The sequence below is a fragment of the Mauremys mutica genome, chromosome 19 (assembly GCF_020497125.1).
Source record: "Mauremys mutica isolate MM-2020 ecotype Southern chromosome 19, ASM2049712v1, whole genome shotgun sequence".
NCBI lineage: Eukaryota > Metazoa > Chordata > Testudines > Geoemydidae > Mauremys > Mauremys mutica.
In genome coordinates this window covers 25,221,269-25,243,693 of record NC_059090.1, presented here as the reverse complement: position 1 = coordinate 25,243,693, position 22,425 = coordinate 25,221,269, and the positions used below count along the sequence as shown (strand labels likewise).

The following is a 22,425-nucleotide window of genomic DNA, read 5'->3' as shown; positions in this document are numbered from 1 at the left end:
AGTGCTTTGCTGGTAGGGGGTTCTGCAGCTGACTTCTCCAGAGCAGAGCAGGGCCATTGCCAGCGCGCTTGGTACCTCACTGTCCCAAGAGGAAGAGACCTAGGAACTACAGCTCACCAGAGATCATGCTGCTACCAGGGAGGTAAATCTCTGCTTGAACATATGCACTTGATTATAGGCTTTTGGAAAGCAAATAAGAAGTTATCTGCCAAGAACGGTTAAGGTCTATGCAGCATTAATAGCTCCCATTCAATCACTGTCTGCAAAGCATATGATTTTAGTCTCTAAAACTGAAGGCAGGGAACTGCTTCTATGAGAAAAGCTGTCCTTATAAACCAAGGGCAATGCAGGAGATGATGGGATGGATACCAAAAGGAGAAGCAGTTATAACGAAATTAAGCATATCCTTTATAAGCTACAGTAGTTGTTTCTTTTGCACAGCATGCACTCATATGCCAGCTGGCAGTTTACCTATCCATCTTCATTGTTTCTGAGATGTCTCTTACCATGGTGTTTAAGCACTGGCACCTACCACCCTCCCTACTAATAAGATAAATATCAAATGAGTATTTCAGTAACAAACATCCTCTTTGTTCCCATGTCTCACTTCACCCTGTCATGCAGGTTCTAACTTCCTTTTTGACTCAGCTCTTGCATTTCTAATGAAGTCAGGATTGTCTCCAAGTTAGGCTTAGCAATGCTACTCCTCTGTTGCCAGGTTTCTGTCAGCAGCTCTCAAAACTTTGTTGGCTTTATTTTTAGCAGGTTCTTCTATTCCTTCTGATCTTCTCGGCCTTTTCCAGAGATACCTACCCTGGAAACGTGCTAGGTATTCTGATGAAAGAGTAACTGATCAGACTGAAGGGAATCCATGCCTTTATGCAACATGGGTTGTGTGACCTTGGCCAATTTCAGATAGAGTTTCTACTTAACACTTCAAGACCTCTTTCTTTTACATTCTATGGAAAAACTAGACAAGAATGTCAGAAGTCCAACATCAAACTGGGTAATGAATGTTATTAGTGACAAAGTATACTGGATTGTTTGCTACCTTTCCAGTAGATAAGGTCTTGGGTGTACTTTGACAATGCATTACAAAGAAAGCAGTTAAAATATTTATCACATTTTAATATGCAAAACTGAACAGTTTGCGTCTATCATCTATAACTCTGAACCCCAGAGTTCCTTAAATAGTTTTACTTTAAGACTGAAAACAAGCCTCAGTTCAAGTTAAACATGTGCCAAGATGAAACCTGATGTCCCATCTTAAGTAACTGACAAACCATTTTTCAAATCCCCTTTGAACAGGCCTCTCTGAAGTTAACAACCCATTCCCTCACCTTCCCCCCTTCTTTCCTATGTAATTCTAGTTTACAGAGTCAATGCCTCTCTTGCCCTGAACTAGCTAAAACATCCATAATTTACTTAGGACTGATCAAGAGAATGTATTCCTGAGGCTCCCATATATGACGTAAAATGTAATTATGTTACACCAGTAGTTTTTCTTCACAGTAGACTAATCTTTGTTGGATCAATTTGGGCAACAAAACAGAGAAAATTGTCAATAAGTCAGAAATAGGAATTAAGGTGTACTCTCAGGGGACCTGAAGAACCAGTACAGGGATTCCAAGACTACAGTGTAGAAGTCATGGGGATTAGGTAGGATAGAAAAAATACAACAGATTAGCTCAGTTGACCAAATGAATGGGAAAATAGCAAGCATAATTTAAACAAAATGTGTCTTTGCTGTCCAACATCCCCACCACTTGTGATCAGTTCAGATTTCTGTGCCAGTCCATACAACAATTAGATGTGCACCTCTCAATATCAGAAATATTTTCTTGTTAGCAATGGCATGTTTCTCCGCTTAATTTCAGTACAAAATTAACATTTTTCTTTATGTGCATTTCACATTAGGGCTTTAAAGCACAGCTTTGTCACCTACTTAGGGTTCTGTTTTCATTACAATTCAGTCAAGTCTAACAAGCCTTAAGGACCCTCACAATAATCAAATTCAAAACAAAAAAAGAAGAGCTACCCAATTCCTGGGTAAAGCTCTCAACCGCTGCAATTTTTCTGTAGGTTTAACGAGAGTCCTCAGTCTCTGGGCAGGAGTTAATTTTAGCCTGTGGATTTGTCTTTTAGTCCAGGAATATAAAACCCACTCTTAGTCTCAACTGTGGCTACTCCATCATCATCTCAATCAAATCTTTTTCTTTTAAGGCCCTGAGGCACCTGTCTTTACAGCACTGGAAACTATGATAATTGCCCAATAAAAAGGCATTTTGCTTTTTTGACAATGCGTTCTTTGCCTCAAGTATTTTGATATTGTCTTCGGTATTATATTTAAGAAGCAGAAGGAAAGAAAGAATGCAGACAAGAGACCAATGAGAAATCCCACACATGGGTGAAGGACAAATTTCAGGGTTACTCTGCTTTCCCTTGAAATCTTACAAAATTGAGTTTTGTTTTGGTTTTTTTTTGCAGTCTTTAATATATATATATATATATATATACACACACACACACATCACACACACACACACACACCCCCCTCATCATCAGTTTCAAAAAGAGACTATTTACAAGTCATCTAGCAGCTCCTCCTTCATACAGTATCCTTAGAAAAAAGCCCTTCATTTGGAGGTGGACAGAAAAGAAAGTAACTACGTAGAGCTTTAAATAGAATGCAAGACCAATGTGATCCAGAGAGCTATATCTAGAAAAAAATTCCTCAGGCTTTCTGAACTTGTATTACTAAAGGTTATCTGGTGTAGTTATACAATTTCTTAAGGCTTCTATAAAAAGCATGGGACTATTTCAAATCCTCTTCCCCAGGCATCCACAAACAACAACAAAAAAGCCACGCATTGTTCTGATGAAGCATTAAAAATGCTTATTAACTCAGCTTTCCTTTGGCCAGGAGCAAGACTATTTATGCATATACTGGATTTGGAGAAACACACCAAATAATCTTATACACATCTGCCGCAGAGGGGCATCTTGATTTTCAATATAAAACAGAGCTAACTGGAACTGCTAAGCATTAGTGCTGTTTAAACGCCTGCCAGCTACTTTATGTGCTAAATTCTTTTAAACACAGTACCTAAACTTTTCACTAAGGGCTTGTCTACACTAGGAAAATTAGTGAGCAGCAAGCTAGGGAGCAAATGTATAGTGCAATAGCTACTCAGCACTAACTCCCTGTGTGGACACACTTATTGAGCACTTCTTGGACAGTTTAGCTTAATGCGCTTCCAAAGTGCAGTAAATTATTCTGCACTAAGTCATGCAGTGAACAGTCACAGTAAATGTGGGAGTAGCTACTGCAGGCTTTTCCCTGTGTAGACAAGGCCTAAATGAGGTTATGGTAGTGCTTTCAGTCCAATGATAAGCGGTGCCTGGAAAGAGCTGGCAATATCAAGCTAAGAGATGCTAGCCTGTTACCTTTAGAAGATATAGAACTAATGCAGCATGAAATTGGCGCACAGTTCACACCCTCATCTCACCAAACAAATATATTAAGATTTCACTAAATTTGCCCTTTCAGTATGAAGCTTTCCAATACTCTGAAGTGATCACCAACCAAAGAAGCCTTTTAACAAATTGTAGGTTTCTTTGTGAGAAAGTGCAGTAAGTGCTATCCCCTCCCAGGCAGTTTTAGTCAGCAATACTTCAATTGAAAAGGCAAAATACTACATATATTATTAAGATGGAAAAAGAGGAAAGAAGGGGGGGGGGGAGAATGCCATTAGCTGGCAGTCTACTTGCATATCACATTGTGAAAGCCCCATTCCGGGCACATCGTCTTGCTGCAACCACAGAAACGTACTGCTAGAAGGGGCTTGGAGAAGTTGCCCAGCCCAGCCCCTTCCACTGAGACAGGACAAATTATACCTAGACCCTCTCTCACAGGAGTTTATCTAACCGTTCTTAAAACCGACAATGATGGGGATGCCACGACCTCCCTCAGCAGTCTATCCCAGTGCTTAACTATCCAAAAATGTTTTTTCTAATATCAACCTAAATTTCCCTTCCTGCAGATTCAAGTACTTTACTTCTTGTCCTACATTCAGTGGACATGGAAAACTGATCAGTCTCTTTAGAACAGCCCTTAACGTATTGGGGGCGCCCCTCAGTCTCCTTCTCACAAGATTAAACATGCCCAGGTTTTTGTTAGCCTCCTCATGTAGATCAGCTTTTCTAAATCTTTTATCATTTTTGTTGCTCGCCTCTGGACTCTCTCCAGTTTGTCCTACCCTTCCTGAAGCGTGGGGTCCAGAACTGGACATAGTATTCTATCTGAGGACTCACCAGTGTTGAGTAGAGCAGGACAATCTCCTCCTGTGTCTGACATAGTATTCTGGTGTGTATTAACAGAAGTGTCCTATTAGCCTTTTACGCAACTGCACCACAGTGTTGACTCACAAGGATTATCTGCACATACAGAGCTCTGCTGTCAGCATAATAAAACCACCTCCACGAGTGGCAGGAGCTAGGTTGGCAGAAGCTCTCCTGCCGACATAGACCTGTCCACACAGGCGCTTATGTCTGTGTAACTTATGCTGCTCAGGGGGGTGGTTTATTCACCTCCCGAGCGACATAAGTTATGCCAACATAAGCCGTAGCATAGTCATAGCCAGTCAACTTGTGATCCACTAGACCCCCACATCCTTTCCAACAGTACTACCACCTCACCAGTTACACAGGATTTTGTAGTTGTGCATTAGATTTTTTTCCTTCCTATGTATAGTACTTTGCACTTGTCTATATTGAATTTCATCTTGTTGATTTCAAACCAATTCTCCAACTTTCAAGGTTGTTTTGAATTCGAATCCTGTCTTCAAAAAATGCCTGCAAAATTTATAAAAAGATACTTGCACAATGGAGTGGAGAGTATTAATGAAAATATTGAATAGACCAGACCCAGAAGAGACCACATGGGGTCTCACTAGAAAAACTCCCCCAGCTTGACAACAAATCATTGACACTATCTTTCAGTTTTGCACCCACTTTATAGTAATTTAAACTAGATCACATTTCCCTAGTTTGCTTATGAGCATGTCACGCGAGACTGTCAAAACCATTACTTAAATCAAGATCTCTCACATCTACAACTTCCCTATCCACTAGGACAGCAACCCTGTCAAAGGAGGAAATGAGATTGATTTGGCATGATTTGTTCTTGACAAATCCGCACTGACTATACTTATAACCCTACTATCCTCTAGATGCTTAAAAATTGATTGGTTGATAATTTGTTCCGGTATCTTTCCAGGTACCAATGTTAGGCTGACTGGTCTATAGTTTCACAGGCCCTCTTTGTTCCCTCTTTGAAAGCGGGTACTATGCATGCCCTTCTCCAGTCCTCTGGGATCTAATCCATTCTCCACGAGTTCTCAGAAATAACTGCTAATGGTTCCGAGATTACTAAAGGAACTAGCTGAAGCACCCTAAATCTCATCAGGCCCTGATGACTTGAATACATCTAAATATTCTTTAACTTGTTCTTTCCCTAGGCTGGATTGCAGTCCTTCCCACCGTTCGTTAATATTAACTGGGTTAACGCCACAACTGTTACTGCAATTACAAAGCACATTTGGGGAAATTACAAATACTGTGATGTAAGACACACGTGTCTCAAGAATTTGTTCTCTCCTGGTAGGCCCCAGTTATATAACTAGTAGACTATTACCTTTACTCCTCAACATTCCCATGCCAAACTCAATTAGCAAGTCATGGACCATAACATGTTGTTTAGTTTAACTATAATTGGAGTGTAAATTATTTGATTTGAAAAGGTGATAGCAAGTCCAAAAGCTAATCGAAGAGACATGAATTTCCCCCATGTACAAGTTGCAGATACTAGGGACAGGCTAAAGTACATTTCCGTATGGAGATCTTTATACCCAGTTCTTTAACAAACACTCTTGGAATAGTTTCTTATTTGCCACCCCAACTGTGGAATCAATTTGTGACTCAAGTGATCTCAGGAGGATGAGGGGAAGAGGATGATTTAAACCATTCCCTTAATAAACTAATGCTTGCATCTGAATAGAAGGGTCACCTGAAATATTAGTGCAAATGTCACAGGGACGAAAGAGGTTAGTGAAAGTGAATTTGTTTGTTACCACTGTACTCTATGAACGAATTGTCAAAGCCACAGGAAAGACAGCAGGATGGAGAGACAGCACTCTGAATACGGCCAGATTACAACTATTTGTGTTTTATCAGAATGCAATACAACCTTATATCAACAAAATAAACTTCAACAACTCTGCATTAAGAATGATTTAACTTCTATTGGTGCCTGCTTTTCAATTCAATTTGGTGAAAAGGAACCAGAAAAAAAATTCTATTAAGAGTCAAATCAACAGGCACTGTTTCACTGCCTAATGCTTTTAGTAAAGAGGCAAGAATTTAAGTGTGTTGTACTGCTATGATTAAAATTAACCTCTCAAACGCTGGAAAGGGAGGGCTAGCTGCTAATCCTTGAACTTTGATAGCTGTTTCTCACAGCCATTATTGATGGATGCCTTGAAGGCACACCAAAACATAAAAGACAAATATTAAATAGATTTTCTGCTGTACCTAAACGTTTATTTCATAGCTATACCAGTGCCAGATTTAACAATTAACCACATCCTGACGGCAAACCACCACTCACATTTCTGAAGTCCAGTGTTCATCTGCGGGTAAGAAAGAAGCTGAAAGGAGAGGTCACCTGGTCCTGGTAGACAGGCCAGCATGGCAGACAGGCACTAACACAACATGGGGCATTCACTCCTCCACACACTGCAACAAAAGAGAGAGAATTAAAGGTTTTAATACACGGATGAGTTCTGTGGTGAAATAGAAGCAAACAGCCAGCCCTATGTGAGAGAGGGACCCATGGCTCACCAATGCAATTTAATTAGCAGTATTGTTGATAAAGTATATCTTATACTTATCTATAGAAACAATGTGCTTTCCAACTGTTGCGATGGTTAAACTGACATTTTAAAATGGGACATCTGTACACTAATTGGGAAATGAAAAACGCTGGCACTCAGTGTTCACCTGTATTGGAAGGTTTCTACCATTTAACCTACAAACTAAAAATTTTGGCACTTGTATTTGCAGGGTTATTCCGAAGGGGAAAAAAAAGTTCTGGATTTCCTATGACAGGCCCTCCTACCCTGGTTCTAATGAGTTGCATAAAAAAAAAAAAAGTTACCACACTGCTGTTCAAAGATAAGGCATAAAACAGCTATAGTCCTTGAGTAATGGAGAAAGCTGCACAACTGCAACCTAATAAACCCAGGCAATAAAGTTATTTTATCTATAAGCAAAACAGCTTCCCCGAAGGTTACAAGACAGATGAATAACCCATATCCAGAGTTATGTGGCATGTAGCATATTGCACAGAGGAGCAAAACTGACATACACGATGTTCCCTTTCAGGGTTACAAAACTCCCCTAAGAGGGAACCTATACAGTACTGCCTTTTCCGCCTCGGATCTAAACAGATCAAACCTACTTCTAAAATGAAGGAAGATAGAAACTGTAGGTCCACATCAGCTATCTACCTAAAGAGGATAATTCTTTTATCAGCATTTATACCTAGGCACAGAGTTAAGAAATGGCTTTTGAAGCACAGATAACTCAGTCTTTAAATCCCTTCATAACACTAACAAGACTCAGCTAGTGGGACTGACACTGCCCCCGATGTAAATGAACTAACACCAGACATATCTGCTTAGGTTTCATCCTGTGAGCACACAATGGTAGAAATCACAAACTGATTGTACAGAACCATGTCAGGGTGGCTAAGACTAACCTGTGTTTTAAAACGTACTGTGAAGGTAACACAGAGATAGGTCAACAAATGAAAAATGATCAACTGTCACCAAGAAGCCATACCAAGTACTGTATATCCTGACTTTAATGGAATGCAGCAGCCCATTTATCAGCATGGCAGGTCAGCAGATAAGTGATGATGGGGTTTTGTTTGCTCCAGGTAAATAATTTTAAAATAAATACTGGAGAAAAAAAGTTAAACTGATATTCTTGCATCATTTAGAGAAGCACAAAAAGCCACCTTGTGGGAAGTGCTTCAGTCAGTAGAGCCATGAACCCTCGTTAAACAAAAACAAGCACCTTCAGAAAAAGCAGCCTTCTACCCAAGGTGCTTGCCACCCCAACAAGATGCCTTTGGGGAAATAAAGGCAGTGGATTGCATGCACTTACCAGCCACCACACTAACAGGTTAATCCCTTTTGCTCCAGGTGCTGGGAACAAGGTGCTGTTCTCTCAAAAAGCAGATGTTTCACTGGAATTTCAGCACCGCATGGGTAAATTATTTAAGGGAATGATGAACTTGAAACCTGCTAACAGAAGGCAGGCCAAAATCTGGGTCTCCACAGGGATGTGTATGGGTGAAAAATATAGGCCTTGTCTATACATTAAAGTTGTACAGTTACATTTCAGAGTGCCTTGTGTCAGTTCTGCTTACATTTATTCCCAGTTAATGTCAACTAAACCAAAATATGAGTGTCCATGCAAACCGGTGCAAATCCCTAACTATACTGGTTTGAAATTGCACCTTTAGTTAATAAATTGATGCTATATTCTCATGTTAACAAGATCTTAGTGATAATATCTGAAGCTCAGACTGCTCAAGATAGATTTTGTAGAAGAAAAGTGATGGACTTCACAACTGATGGAAAACTTTATCCACTTGAATCTAAGGTTTCTAACAAAATTCTTTTCAAGCAGTTGGGAGCACTTGAAACAACCCTCTACCTCTACAAGGAAACTAGCTGAGAATAAACATCCTGTATCCTAGCAAGGAAGTCTAGCAACTTCTACGGTCTAATGGGACCAGCTGTGGCCATCGCAGTTAGAAGAAACTTTAAGGGCCTGGCTACACCAAAGAGTTTACTGATGCAGCTGTGCCACTGTAAGCTCTCTAATGCAGCTGCTCGAAGCGGAAGGGAGCTCCCCCTTTGGCTTAACTACTCTAGCCCCTGCGAGCAGCAGAAGCTATGTCAGCAGGAGAAGCTCTTCCACCGACATAACGCTGTCCACATGAGCACTTATGTCAGTGTAATTTATGTTGCTCGGGGGGTGGTTTATTCACACCCGAGTGACAGAAGTTATGCTGACATAAGCTGTAGAGTAGCCATAGGCTAACAGTTGTGGGCAATGAAGAACATTTGTAGCATTCTATGTTGTTCTCATCTTCAAGAACCTTGGGCTATCAACAAGAAGGTAGCGGTTCTTTGGAGCTCTAGGGGTACCAGAACTCCATGTGGATGCCTTTTTGGAGAGTACTACGAATTTCTGAATTTGAAACTGGATTTGATTAGACTAGTTCCCATTAGATCAATGGGACGGACATCAATGACACACAAGTTGTGTGCATACACTCCATGACATACCCACCGTAAAGCACACATACCCAAACAGCTGTGTGTTGAAATGACAGTTTTAATAAATGAAACCGTGAATTATCATTTCACCACTACCATGCATTGAAGGCCATGTGGTGTAACCCAGAAGCACAGATCTTCACACTAAATTTTGTTACAACAGAGAGCTTTCTGTGTGGTGGAAGGGTCCCAGAACTTGGGCTTCAGCCCAAGCCTGAATGTCTACATCGCAATTAAACAGTCCCTTAGCCTGAGCCTAGAATCAGCTGTCACAGGCCAGTTGCAGGTTAATTGCAGTGTAGACATAACCAAAAGTTATCCATGTCATAACAGTTGGTCAATTTGTACAAGACATTAACTTGTTTATTGAGCCAACTGATTGATCAAAACCAAGCACTGGAAATCCTATAGGTTTTTCTCTGCAAATATTTATTTATGAAAAAAAACTATCTTCATAGCATGAATACTTTCAAAATATCATCATCAGCAAGTCTCCCAGGTATATTGTCAAGTAAGTTACATGTGCAAACAAGTGCCAGTTGTGAGTAGTGTAGACGTGGAGCTCACCATAATTTTGGGCACTGAAAGCCAGCATGACAATTCTAGCTACTGATCAAGGCAGACAAGCCCAAAACACACAGCCCTTTGAAAACCTAAGGAATTCACTGGCAATCCTGTGAGAAATATAAATACACACAACTCTCCACGCAGTGCAGAATTCATATAATTATGCAAAACACCAAGAGAACAACTTCATTTTGGCTCTAAATTTAATAATTAGTATATGGTAATAACTGCATTAAACTCATAAATCTTGCATTTTCTTTAAGACCTCTAAACCTGAACCTGTAATTTGTCTCAGCCTGTAACAGACTGAGTTCTCAATGAGATTTAAAAAACCCCTCAGTGCTGGCACATCCAGAGCTTAAATTAATTATTTTAGGAAGCGACACATTGCTTGGCCTCTACATTGAAGAAACTTATTCATGAATATAAACAAAGCTGCAGAATTCCATGAGAACTTTCCTGGCATCCTGTGGACAGTTCCCTCCTCCAAATTATTCCCAACAAGAATGAAAGACAAAACAAGCATTCAGATGCCTTTTAAACCAAAGATGACAAAACCATTATAAATTGCCACAGACTTTGACATTCTTCCTTTATATACTTTTACTGCTTCACCTGAGTAAGCAAAAGCTCAGATTCAGCAGAAAGTATCTACACTTTTTTTCCTCATTCCTCTATTAGTTTCACAAGTCTGGCATAACTGAGGCCTGTTTCTCAGTGAAGAGTACATAATGAACAAAGACGACAGAGTTCCAACGCAAACTTCAGCAATGCAGAAGATTTTAATCAATCATCATCAGGTCCTAAAAGCATCTAATTTGTACTTTGTTAAAAACAGTGGCTAATCCAGGATCTGGTGCTCTCTCTTATTTCATGGTTAAAACAGCTCTTAGCCTCTAACGCAGGGGTTCTCAAACTGGGGGCCGGGACCCCTCAGGGGGGTCACGAGGTTATTACATGGAGAGGTCATGAGATGTCAGCCTCAACCCCAAACCCTGCTTTGCCTCCAGCATTTAAAATGGTGTTCAATATGTACAAAAGGGTTCTTAATTTTTAAGGAGGGGGGCGCACACAGAGGGTAACCAGTACAGAAGTTTGAGAATCACTGCTCTAATGTTTTACGTAACAACTTTTGTATGTACTCCCCCTTTAAAAAAAAAGAAGGAGCACCACCATATAAAGTACAAACTGCACTAACAATACTTTATGACTGAACAAGTAACACTTCCTAGAGTGAGATATGCAGAGGATTTATTTAACTGTTCAGTCTTTAAATAGCATTATAGTCTTTAAGTACTGTGACTCTTAGGCCTGGTCTACACTAGGGTGGGGGGGTCGAACTAAGGTACGCAACTTCAGCTACGCGAATAGCGTAGCTGAAGTCGAACTACCTTAGTTCAAACTTCTTACCTGTCCAGACGCCGCGGGATCGAAGTCCGCGGCTCCCCCACCTCCGTTCGCAGTGGTGGAGTTCCGGAGTCGACGGGAGCACATTCGGAGTTCGAATTATCGCGTCTACATTAGACGCGATAGTTCGAACTCCAAGAAGTCGAACACTATGCGTCAACCCATCAGGTAAGTATAGACCTACCCTTAGGAGCAAACCTCTTGCTAAAGTGCCACAGCGTGCATCAATGCCATACACATACCCACAGCAATGAACAGGACAATGCCACATTAAAAATGTGAGCAAGTGGCTAAGAGCAGCCCAAGACAGCAGAAAGTTCAGAGTGGTCAGACTCCTATCAGAGGAAAGCAGCATTTCCTTGGCGTCCAAAGCATACCAATTTACATAGTTAAGAATTCCATTTCATCTACCACTTACACACAGCTTATGTTTGCTAAAAGGCTGCAAAAATAAGCTTTGCCTAGTTCATTCTACGTAGGAACCCACAAGCTAAGTTACTCATTTTAAATATAGGAGATCTGTACATAGATTTGTGATGACAAAGACAAAACATATCTTTAAAGGAAGAGTTTTATTTATATGATAATTTTTTTTAAAAATGGAAGCATTTTAAAAGAACCACCACCTTTTCTTGGTCTCCACTGAGGGCTGACTGTCAATAATTTAATTCATAATGGCCAGGGAACCAGTGGATATTAAAAGAAGCAATGTAGGTGTTCTAGCAGTGCTAAGAAAACATTACGGGGGAACTGGTTATGACTCCATAGTTAAGTTGAGCTCCATTTTGTACTTTAAGACATGCTTCAATCTCTTTTTTTTTTTTTAAATGAAAAATACAATATACCCGCCCCCGAACGTACTCTGAGAACACAATGAATATTCTAAGATTTTACAAGTAAATTAACTAGCTGATCAGTTACAAATTAACATGTTTTCTAATAAATTTAGTATGTCAGGTTTTTTTGTCCTTAATGATCTCCATAACGGATTAATGCAAACACTTTATCTAATTGTTATAATTATATAGGCTAGAGACAGGGTCAGCTAACTCTTAAGTGGACCACTGGGACAGAAGCAACTCAACCCTTCCTCACCAGCTGAAATAAAAGCATCAGCTCTATTGGTTGGAATGACTCTGAGGTAGGAGAGAGACTGAACCAGGCCCAGCTGTCCCTTTTATGAAGACTCCAAGGCTGCATACTAACTTGGGCATCAGTGCTTGCAAGGCTCCCCTTACCACTGTCCTTTGAGGCAGCATCTTGGGGGAACTGAGGCAGCTACAGAGGACACATTAGGACTCAGTCTGAGCTTTCTTTGCTCCCTCTTCACGCACTAACGCAGCCCACTAATTTGTAATTGACTGAAACACTAGATTCACCAGTATATCCTGGCTGCTTTACACTGCTAGAGCAATGCAAAGCAGCCGAAAAACCAGATTAATTGGGTGCTCTGGCTGCTTGATGTATCACTAAATCTGCCCTTAAAAGTTAAGCATAAAAATAGATTTAAAAGCTGACACTACATATAATCAAATCACTAGAAATATTGCACATAGCAGTCTCTTTGGGCTTCTTGTTTGTGAAATTTTAAAATCTTTTTTTAAAAAACAAAAATTCCCGGACAAAAAACTCCATTAGTGATTTTTAAAGTCAGAAGATAAAAACACTGACTCTTTAAAACTCAATCACATCTAATCTGGGAGCACAACACTAGACTGCCATCATCGTAAACGTGTAGTTATTATAGGTCATCACTATAGGGCCAAGTTAGGGCCTTAACTTGTTTGGATGCCTTAACTGAATTTTTTTTTTCAGCTTAATTCTGAATTTTCTAGATTTATAATGCTTTGTTTTGGACTAATCATGAACACCCCTAGTATGTTTTTTTTACCATTAAATTGGCAATATATTGAGATGAAGAAGGCAGAGTATGTACGGTTTTGTCTGGGTAGTAGAAAGCATTCTGTACCCCATCTCCAGAGTGGACTCAACTATTTCAACAAGGTGTCTTTGTGGCACCTTAGAGACTTAAATTTATTTGGACATAAGCTTTCGTGGGCTAGAACTGATTCTAGCCCACAAAAGCTTATGCCCAAATAAATTTGTTAGTCTCTAAGGTGCCACAAAGACACCTCGTTGTTTTTGCTGATACAGACTAACACAGCTACCACTCTGAAACCTGTCAACTATTTCAAGCTGTCACAAGGCAAAGAGACCTACACTTAACTTCATCCTAAACCAAGGTATCTATGGAAGGGCTCCATCAGTTTTAGCAAGAGACTTCTCAAAGGCTGCCATAGTAGAATTTTCTAGAAATTTTAAGTTCTATGCTTATCAACCAGAAAATAAACTTCAGGAGACAGTAGCTCTATCGGGGAACATAGATGCCTCTGGTGTCTTGTACAGCATAGAGTAAACTACTTGTTCTTAATAGCCCCATGCTAGCAGTAAAGTCCCATTACTCTAATTTACAAGTTCTGCTACTAAATAAATAGATCACATGCTCAAATTAAAAGATTTTGCTGAGCTTTCAAACATACCATACTGCCTGAAACTCTCACACAGGCAAAGGAAATGGTCCCCACAAAACTGACATAGGCCAATGAAATATGAGAAACAGGTCTGATTTAGAAAAAAGTAAGTTGGTGAAGTCTAACTTTAGACTCCTGAAAATAAACATGCATGTTTGAAATTCCAGCATTAACTATAGACCTTCACAACTGAGGTCACAAAGCTCAAAGCTATTTAAAGTTTCCAGCACCCTGGGGTCCCTTAAGCCCTGTGAGGGCTTTAAGTACTTATGGCTCATGGATGTGCTTCACTTCTTCCCCTTATTCATATAGAAGCTGCATTAAATTTCATAAATAGTAACAATGCATTATTATGACAAAATCCCAAATACACACTGCATAACTAAGTTCAGCCTGTATAAAATGCTCCAGGACAAACTAGGGTTGTAAAGTTGCTTTACAACAAGCATATGTAAGTGTCTGCTACAAACTAACTGAATGCAAGCTGATTTTCGTGCTCCTAGTGAAACTGTCTTGTTTACTCCCAGTTATGATACTAAAGACAAAACTACAGACTACTGAAGACTGAGGCTCATTCCTTTTTGCTCTCCCAAAGTACCCCCTAAGTCTAGTTTTTGAAGTATATATGATGTTCTCCTGAGCACATTCATACCAATTACATGGGCAGGAATTGTTTACATAATTCACACAATACTGAAAGGAAGAATTATATTATTTTCAAAAATTTCAGAGCATTACAAGTGTCAGTTTGAGAAGGCCAGTGATTTAAGAATCAGCATATTTAAGTAGTAGTAGTTAGGGGTTACGTTTTTGTCTCTTTTCATAATACACACCAAGTGGCACTGCATTACGTTTGAAGAGCATACATGCACACCACACACCATCCCCGCTAGCCAACATTGGTATTTATTACAATTTCAGTCAGTTTCATCACTTGATACAAAGTCTAGATTGATATCATCAGCATATCTCCCAGACTTCCCGCTCTCCCCTTCTCCACCACCCCTCCATTTCTGGAAACCCACACAGAAACATTCTTGTGTAGGATCTCTGCTGTAACCTACTAGAGGAACAATATATTGAACATATCTAACCATTTTTCATAACTAAACTATCAAATCAGCACTGTATTCATAGACAACACATGCAACAGCCTCTTAACATTTTATAAGCAGAAAATTGCAAAGTAACCTTACAGAGGCGGTGGCTTTTCTTGATACAGCAATAAATCACTCTAGCAAGTGTATCTGGGGATAAACAAGGAGAGAAGCAATGAACAATGGAGACCTGCCTTCTGTAAGAGTTGAAGTGTCACATCAACTTCTACCAATATAAAGTTTTTTGATCGTCTGAATCAAGGTGGTCCTCTTCTAGATCTCTGTAAGCGGTTCAATAAAATCAATTTTGCTCCTTGCAGTTTAATTAAGATTTTGCTTGTAAACAATTTCACCTTTTAGGCTGACCACCATTTATAATGTTAGTCAGGCAACAAAATTAATTAGTTTGAAAAGCAGGAAAGAAGAAACTGAAATGTATATGGGTCCACTTTTTGCCCTTTTCCCCAACCCACTGAAGGCAACACTCAAAACAGAAAACTTAGGGGCTTTAAAGTAAGAGTTCACGAAACAAACACTGGCAGCATCACAATCCTTATGGACTTGAAAACTATCAAGAAGGGCTACCCGGCTTCAAATCTATATCTGTAATTTTGAACAGAAGTTAAAATGCAGCCAAAAGACTAAACTATCACACCTATAATCTCATAACAGTTATGCATTACTGTGAATGACATCAGTACCATCAAATCCATTTTATTGTGATAAAGCAGAAAGCTCCAGTATATGATTTTTGAATATAAAAAGCCATTTTAGGCTGGTCTTAATAGATTTTAAAATACACCACTACACGTCTGCTGAAGAGTAGAACAGTAGGTTTTAATTGTAAAATGGAGTTTTACATAGCTTCTGGCCTTTGGTATAAATGAGGTCTTAAAAAAAAAAAAAAGGAAGATCAATGCGTCCAGTTATTAAAATCCATCCAACTTGTACTTTAGCCTTGGGATAACCACGGCCAACAAACTGACTTGGAAGTAATTATCACTGCTATCTGCAATAAATGTTAATTAGACATAATTGAACTAAAGCCCTAATCTGAATGACAGTGTTGCTCTGCAAAGGAAGCTGCTAGCAATGATGTGGACAAACATGAAATTGCTTGTGTGGCTTGCCCATTGCAAACCACCATGCAATTCCACTAATGTCTGGTTAGTTGGGCCAAAATAAAGCCATTAACAAGGCTTCTCACTAAATATGTTTTAACAAAAACCAAACACAAAGGTGCAGAGTTTCTAAATACATAGTTTCATCTAACTTCATAACTACCTAGATCCGAAATAGCAGCACCTGACTAATTTCATAATGTATCTACTGACTATGTAGAAAGGTTAACTCAAAAGATAATTTACTACTTGAAAAAAACCTCAATAGCTTGTCCTGCTATAGGAGTGGGCATCTCTGATCTCTGCTGCAATGGAGCCAGTTAACTGCTTTTAGTGTTCAGACCCAGGCAGGTGGTTGGGGGAAGGGGAGCTTTTCGGTTAATATTTGCTGGTTGGCCCATTTATATTTTGCATTTTTGCTAGCCAAAAGACCAGAAAATGGTTCTACCCCTTTACAGCTTGCTTCCAATTTTAATTATTAACTCTTTGTCCTTCATCCAAGCATCTCAATGAACCTTACTAACACTGCTTTGGCCTCCCAATCACTCTGAGACAGGCATGAATTGCACATATCCCATTTTACAGATGCATAAAATCAAGACAAAAATTAAACAGAAGGAAGGCCGGTCTTGTAATTAAGACACTGGGTTGGACTCATGAGACCTGGGTATAAATCCTGGTTCTGCCATGTGATCTTAGACAAGTCATTTAGTCACTCTGTGCTTCAACTGTCACTTATACAAGGGATAATCTCTAACTTATGCTCTCAGACCTGACAAGAAAAAGTCTGCAAGGTGCTCTATATACTCCAGTGATGGGGGCACTATTACATGCACAGATCAGCTGAGGCTTTGGAGGAAGTGGCAGAGCAATGGACAGAACATGGAAGTCTAGCTTCTCAATCCCCTCCCTTTAGCCACTACTCCTCTAAGGGCAATGTTTCAGAACACAACAGCATCTCTCATATAAGCAAATATCAAAGAGTAGGGTAGATAATATTCCCCTTTATGCCCACATCCCAAATCTATGGTTCATTTTAGTGGACTGAAAGCATCTATATTATGGGAAATCTATTTTTAGAGTGAATTTTGCATTTTTAAATATGCAATGTGAGCTGCCAGGCAACAAGATGTAGGTAGTAGCTCCTACCAGGTGTTGAAGGTCTATCCTTAGTCTAGGATAACGAAGGGGAGATGTAGAATAGACAGTAAGCAGAATGACTACAGGGCCTGGCCAAGGCTCCAAAGCTGTATTTAGAGCACTCTATCACACTTGAAACAAACATGCACTGCCCAGTCTAGGGTTAAGCAGAGAGACTACTTGGACCCTGAAAGTTTGGAAAGAAATAGGAAAATCAACAGCGGTTTGTATTAATTTACTCAGACTTCATTGAATTCCTCTTCCTTTTATAAAGGGACTTTCAAAACAAAGGCCTTCTAACACTGCGTTTTTTTCTTTTAAAAGCTCATAAAATAAAATTTAGTCAAGGTGTGAGTAGCTTGGCATGTTTTGGGTAGCTTCAGTTTACTCATGGTAAGTTTTGGGAAATGGTAGCCATCCTGAGTAAGGAAAATTGTGACTATAATAAAACAGATTAATGATTATTTTCCTGTGCTTAATTACAACCAAAATTTCTTCAAAATGTACATTCAAACCAACAGGCAACAAGTTTTAACTATATGTAAAGTGTGAAGAATAACTCAGCCATTTAGTAGTAGTAACACTCCTAGTTTTTAAATTAATTTTAACTTAAACCAAACAGATCTAGTTGAAAATAAACAGAAAATCCAATCTTTATCCACAGATTATGTACTGTAAATTTAGGGAGGAGACACTAGTCTCCATACAAAACAAAATGAAAAGCCAAGTCCAGCCTTAGTAAGAAAGGCACTCTGGCACCTTTCTAGTACAGCAGGCCTGATGTATGCTGGGAGAGGACTTTATAGTCAGTGCTGGGTAGATGCCTGTGACATGTGGACACGTTCAATAACGCGGATAGTTGAGTCAGTATTAAATTATATTAGTATTGAATTTAAGGTCCCAGCTTCCATACGACTGTGTAACCCAATTACAATGCAGTAGTTTCTTGGGTGGGAGGAACAGTAGATTTGTGATTAAGATACAAGACTGCAGATCTAGGTTTTATTCCTTGCTCTGCTGCAGACATCCTGTGTGAGGTTGGATGAGACACCCTGTTTACAGCTGTTTCTCCATCTATAAAATGGGGATGTTCTAGGAACTATTTGGGAAATTCGTTGGCCTCCATTATACAGGAAGTCACACTAGATAATCACAGTGGTCTCTCCTGGCCTTGGAATCTATGAATCTATACTTTCTTACTTCACAGGGCAGGTGGTGAGGCTTAGTATTTGGAAAGTGGAAATGGAAGTTGCTATAAAAGTATTCTCAGTAATAGTAAACTTTGCTAGACACCTGATAGTCAGAGGTTGATACAAGAGGGGTGGACCAACACCAGGAAGGATTTAGGAGCAGCCTCCTGCCTTCAGCTATTGGGAAGGGTGAAAGTACTGAGCGTCCTACCATGGTCTTAGCCCAGACCTATTTTTCATATCAGCTTCCATTTAGTAAATTTCTGAGAAACAGGAAGGCCACCCTCTAAAGCTTCTGAATGGGAAAAAAGGGCGCGCACACTCACCACCCACACACCAACCACCTCCTAGCTACCTTGAGCAAGGGTCTCTGTATGTGACGCTTTCCCCAGGAGCAGAACAGACCTGCTGCTTCTTGCCAGTTTTGCTGTTACCCACAGTTCAGAACAGCAACAGCGAAACTGCCCAGAACATGTAAGAGTATTAGAGCCAGAAATTTCTGTCTGCAGACTCAGAGCAGCAGAACTGCAGCATGTGACCTCATGCAGATTCTCATTAGAAAGGAATCTATGGTTGAGAGAGAAAGCTTAAATTCTTCTGTAGCTTTCCCACTTACCAGATAACGTTTCCTACTCACCTTTGATCAGTAGTTTTTTCAAGTTCTGATGACAAATTATGTGTAGATAGAATCAAACCAGGTTGTAACTATGCTAGAACCTGGAAAAGATTGGCAGGGTGTGTGGGACCAAAGTCAAATAGTGTCACATTTGACAAAATCCCCAACATAATAACTGCAGCTGTAGCGTAGATATGACAGGACCTCAGTGTATTCATTCGCAGAACTCCCAGTAATCTGGGATGTAACAAACCAAAGAAGTAGAGACCAACCACTATTTTACATCTCCTACAAAGAGAGAGGCCTCCAGAAACACACAACCTCTTAGTCTTAGCACTATGCAAGGGCACTGGTCCAGTACTGATTGAGAAAGAGCACCACTTATGGACCCGCCCCCAACCACTACAGTAACTCCTCTCTTAAAGTCGTCCCGGTTAACGTTGTTACGTTGCTGATCAATTAAGGAACGTGCACTTTTAAAGTTGTGCAATGCTCCCTTCTAACGTCATTTGGCAGTCGCTTGCTTTGTCCACTGCTTCAGGAAGAGCAGCCCACTGCAGCTAACTGGTGGGGGCTTGTAACCAGGGTGGACTGGCAGCCCCTCTATCAGCTCCCCGCTCCCCTAAGTTCCCTGTGCTGCAGCCAAATTTCCCTAGAATCTAACCCCCCCCCATTTACATTAATTCTTATAGGGAAATTGGATTCGCTTAACATCGTCACATTTTTCAGGAACATAACTACAACGTTAAGCGAGGAGTTACTGTATCTCCTAATATTAACCTCCAGGCAAATTTGACCACGAAGAAACTGACCTGCCTGCAAAACACTCTCTCAAGGTGGCGGAAAGGTAAAATCTTCCACTTTCATTTAACTGCGTTCATATGGCTTATAACTATGTGATTGATAAAAGCTCTACAGAAGTTATAATTAATGTTTTTTCTTGGAAGATATGCTCAACTCTTTGGCACTTGTACCTTTAATGAAAAGCAATTATCAACTTGCTTTGAATAGCTGAATCTGCCTCTTTAATGCAAAGAGAGAGACTGATTAAAGCAATATTCTGGAAAAGTAACGCACACAACAAAATTCAAGAATGCTGTCAAAAGCAGTCCTGATTTTGAAAAGGACAACACTAATCAAAATTTTTATCCAGCCTGGCAGAAATGTGTGCTTTATGGTTTACCTGGAGCTCTTTCACCAATGATGCAACTCAGCAGGAAATTAACAGATGTGCCCTTACACAACTAAATTTAGAATTGTTTTTTGGGGGCATTAGAAATGGAACCCAAAATTTTACATAAACCACTCGGATGGCAACAATCTCTCACCTCTGTCTGCACTACTGAGCCCTATTCAAATGCATAGTGAATTACCATATTTGTATAATTCAGTTTGGCCTATCGACTGCTTACAAAGTAGGCAAAAATAAAGTGCTTAGAGACTATTGAATGCTATTTTCTTAAATCTAATGTTGCTTTCTACAGTTGATATATGCTAAAAGCTTTCATTTAAGAGAAAAGGCTTGACATTAAAGCAAATTTTATGACAGTATTAACTACTGATGTGCTTAGCCAACCTTCAGTAGGTAAGTTAAAGTCTGAAATCGAAAGCTTTATCACCAGAACTGACTCACTACATGTCCAACACAGAAGTTAACCGTTTATATTCCTTATGTTAACTTTAATTTAAAGGCTAAAATATTTCCATTAAGCATGTAAGTCTGTTTCCCACTACTGAAGAGTCTTGCTCTTTTTCCATGTCTTACGGCATAGATAAAAGAGAGCATAAATTACGCTTGTTGATAAAGAGGAAGGAACAAGATGCAGTACTTCCTGGGAGTAAGACAAAAGGTGCTCAGGTGCTGACTTCCAGCGCAGATCAAGAGATTGTAAAATTGTAAAACTAGAAATCAGAGCAGTTCTGAAAAAAAACTTCTTCATACTTCATATAACACAGTGAGGAAAAAATGTGATGTAACTGAATCCTAGCGATACAGACTCACTAAACAAACCAAGGTAGCTCAGATACAATGTGGGATAAGCTGTTTTCAGAGGAGTGAAGGGAAACTGAAGGGGTAAACTAACATTTTTTAAATGTGTTGTCTCCATTGATCCCCTCTGACAGCGCATGACCTGCCAACAGAACCCATTTAAAAGCAAACACCGAAGGAGCGCATTACCTATATTACCATAACCCCTAGGAGCCCCAGCCCTGGACCAGGATCCCATTGTGCTAGGTGCTGTACAAACACAGAACAATAGGACAGTGCCTACTCCAGAATGCCCCTAAGTAAAAGATAAGAGACAAAAAGATGGATATAGATAGGGAAATATGTTGCTCCAGCATTCTGGAGCCAAGAGCACACCTTTTAAATCTCCAATAGAGGGGGAAGAGTCAGTGGGGATCTGCAGAAGGAACAAGTTCAAAACACAAGTAGTACTTCAATAAGTAACCTATTATTCCTTTGTGATATTGCTCCCACAGATCCCTCTGAGAGATACTAGTCAGTGGTGACAAACCTTAGGAAAAGGGCTGAGTACTGTTAGTTGAAAAGAGATGTGAACATTTTCTCCTGGAATGAAGCATTCAATGGGATTTGTGATGAATACTGATAGAGTGATGCTTTGGAAAGGTGGGAATCAACTGTAGGTATCTCAACAAATGGCACACAACAAATAGATGCTAAAGAAGCTGCTATCCACTCCTCCTGTAGAAAGAGCTTTAAGTTCTCCTCATACAGGATCTTCAGTAAGCACAGACCATCTGTATTCAAAAATGGATCTGTTTTCAGTCCAGATGCACTCTAAAGTACTGGCTCTTTTCTCTAATAAATAATAAAACTGAGGATTTAAAACAAACAAACAAAAACTTTCTACTGCCAAGGAAATAACCAATAGCCTTCTTCATATTCAAGGGGTACCACCAAGCCTAACATGGAAGATCAAGAGGCTCAGCAAAGTGTTTGCTTTAAAGGAAATTTGGAGGCCACCAGAGTCAAGATTTTGGGATAGGATTTTAGAACTCAATCCTTACAAAATTTGTACAAGGACAACCTGTCACCAAAGCTTACAGTTATGAATCTCTCCTGGCAATTGCTATAGTGGGAAGGGAAGGATCTTTCAATAGAGGTGCAAGAAGGAGCAGGTGTCCTCATACAATTGAGAACCAAGATTTTAATCCCACATATTCCCAGGTAACGATTTTGAATATACACATTGATCAAACTTTGTAGCAGGGATATGAAGTATTTGTCTACACAATACTGACATAAATTGAAATGTAGGGAGAAGATGAGAGAATGGATACTGAGCCTCAAGGTAGGAATGGGGGTATAGTTGGAGGT

At 39.8% G+C, this 22,425-nt stretch overlaps 1 protein-coding gene across 1 annotated transcript in view; it reads right to left on the bottom strand.

Annotated features, from left to right (window-relative positions):
- The window catches only part of FAM222B (family with sequence similarity 222 member B), a 50,535-nt gene that overhangs the window by 11,990 nt on the left and 16,120 nt on the right, over window positions 1–22,425 (bottom strand). Inside the window, exon 2 of the mRNA XM_044993817.1 lies at window positions 6,668–6,795. Within this exon, the coding sequence (XP_044849752.1) occupies window positions 6,668–6,749 (82 nt within the window). The 5' untranslated portion in view covers window positions 6,750–6,795. The remainder of the gene's footprint in view (window positions 1–6,667; window positions 6,796–22,425) is intronic.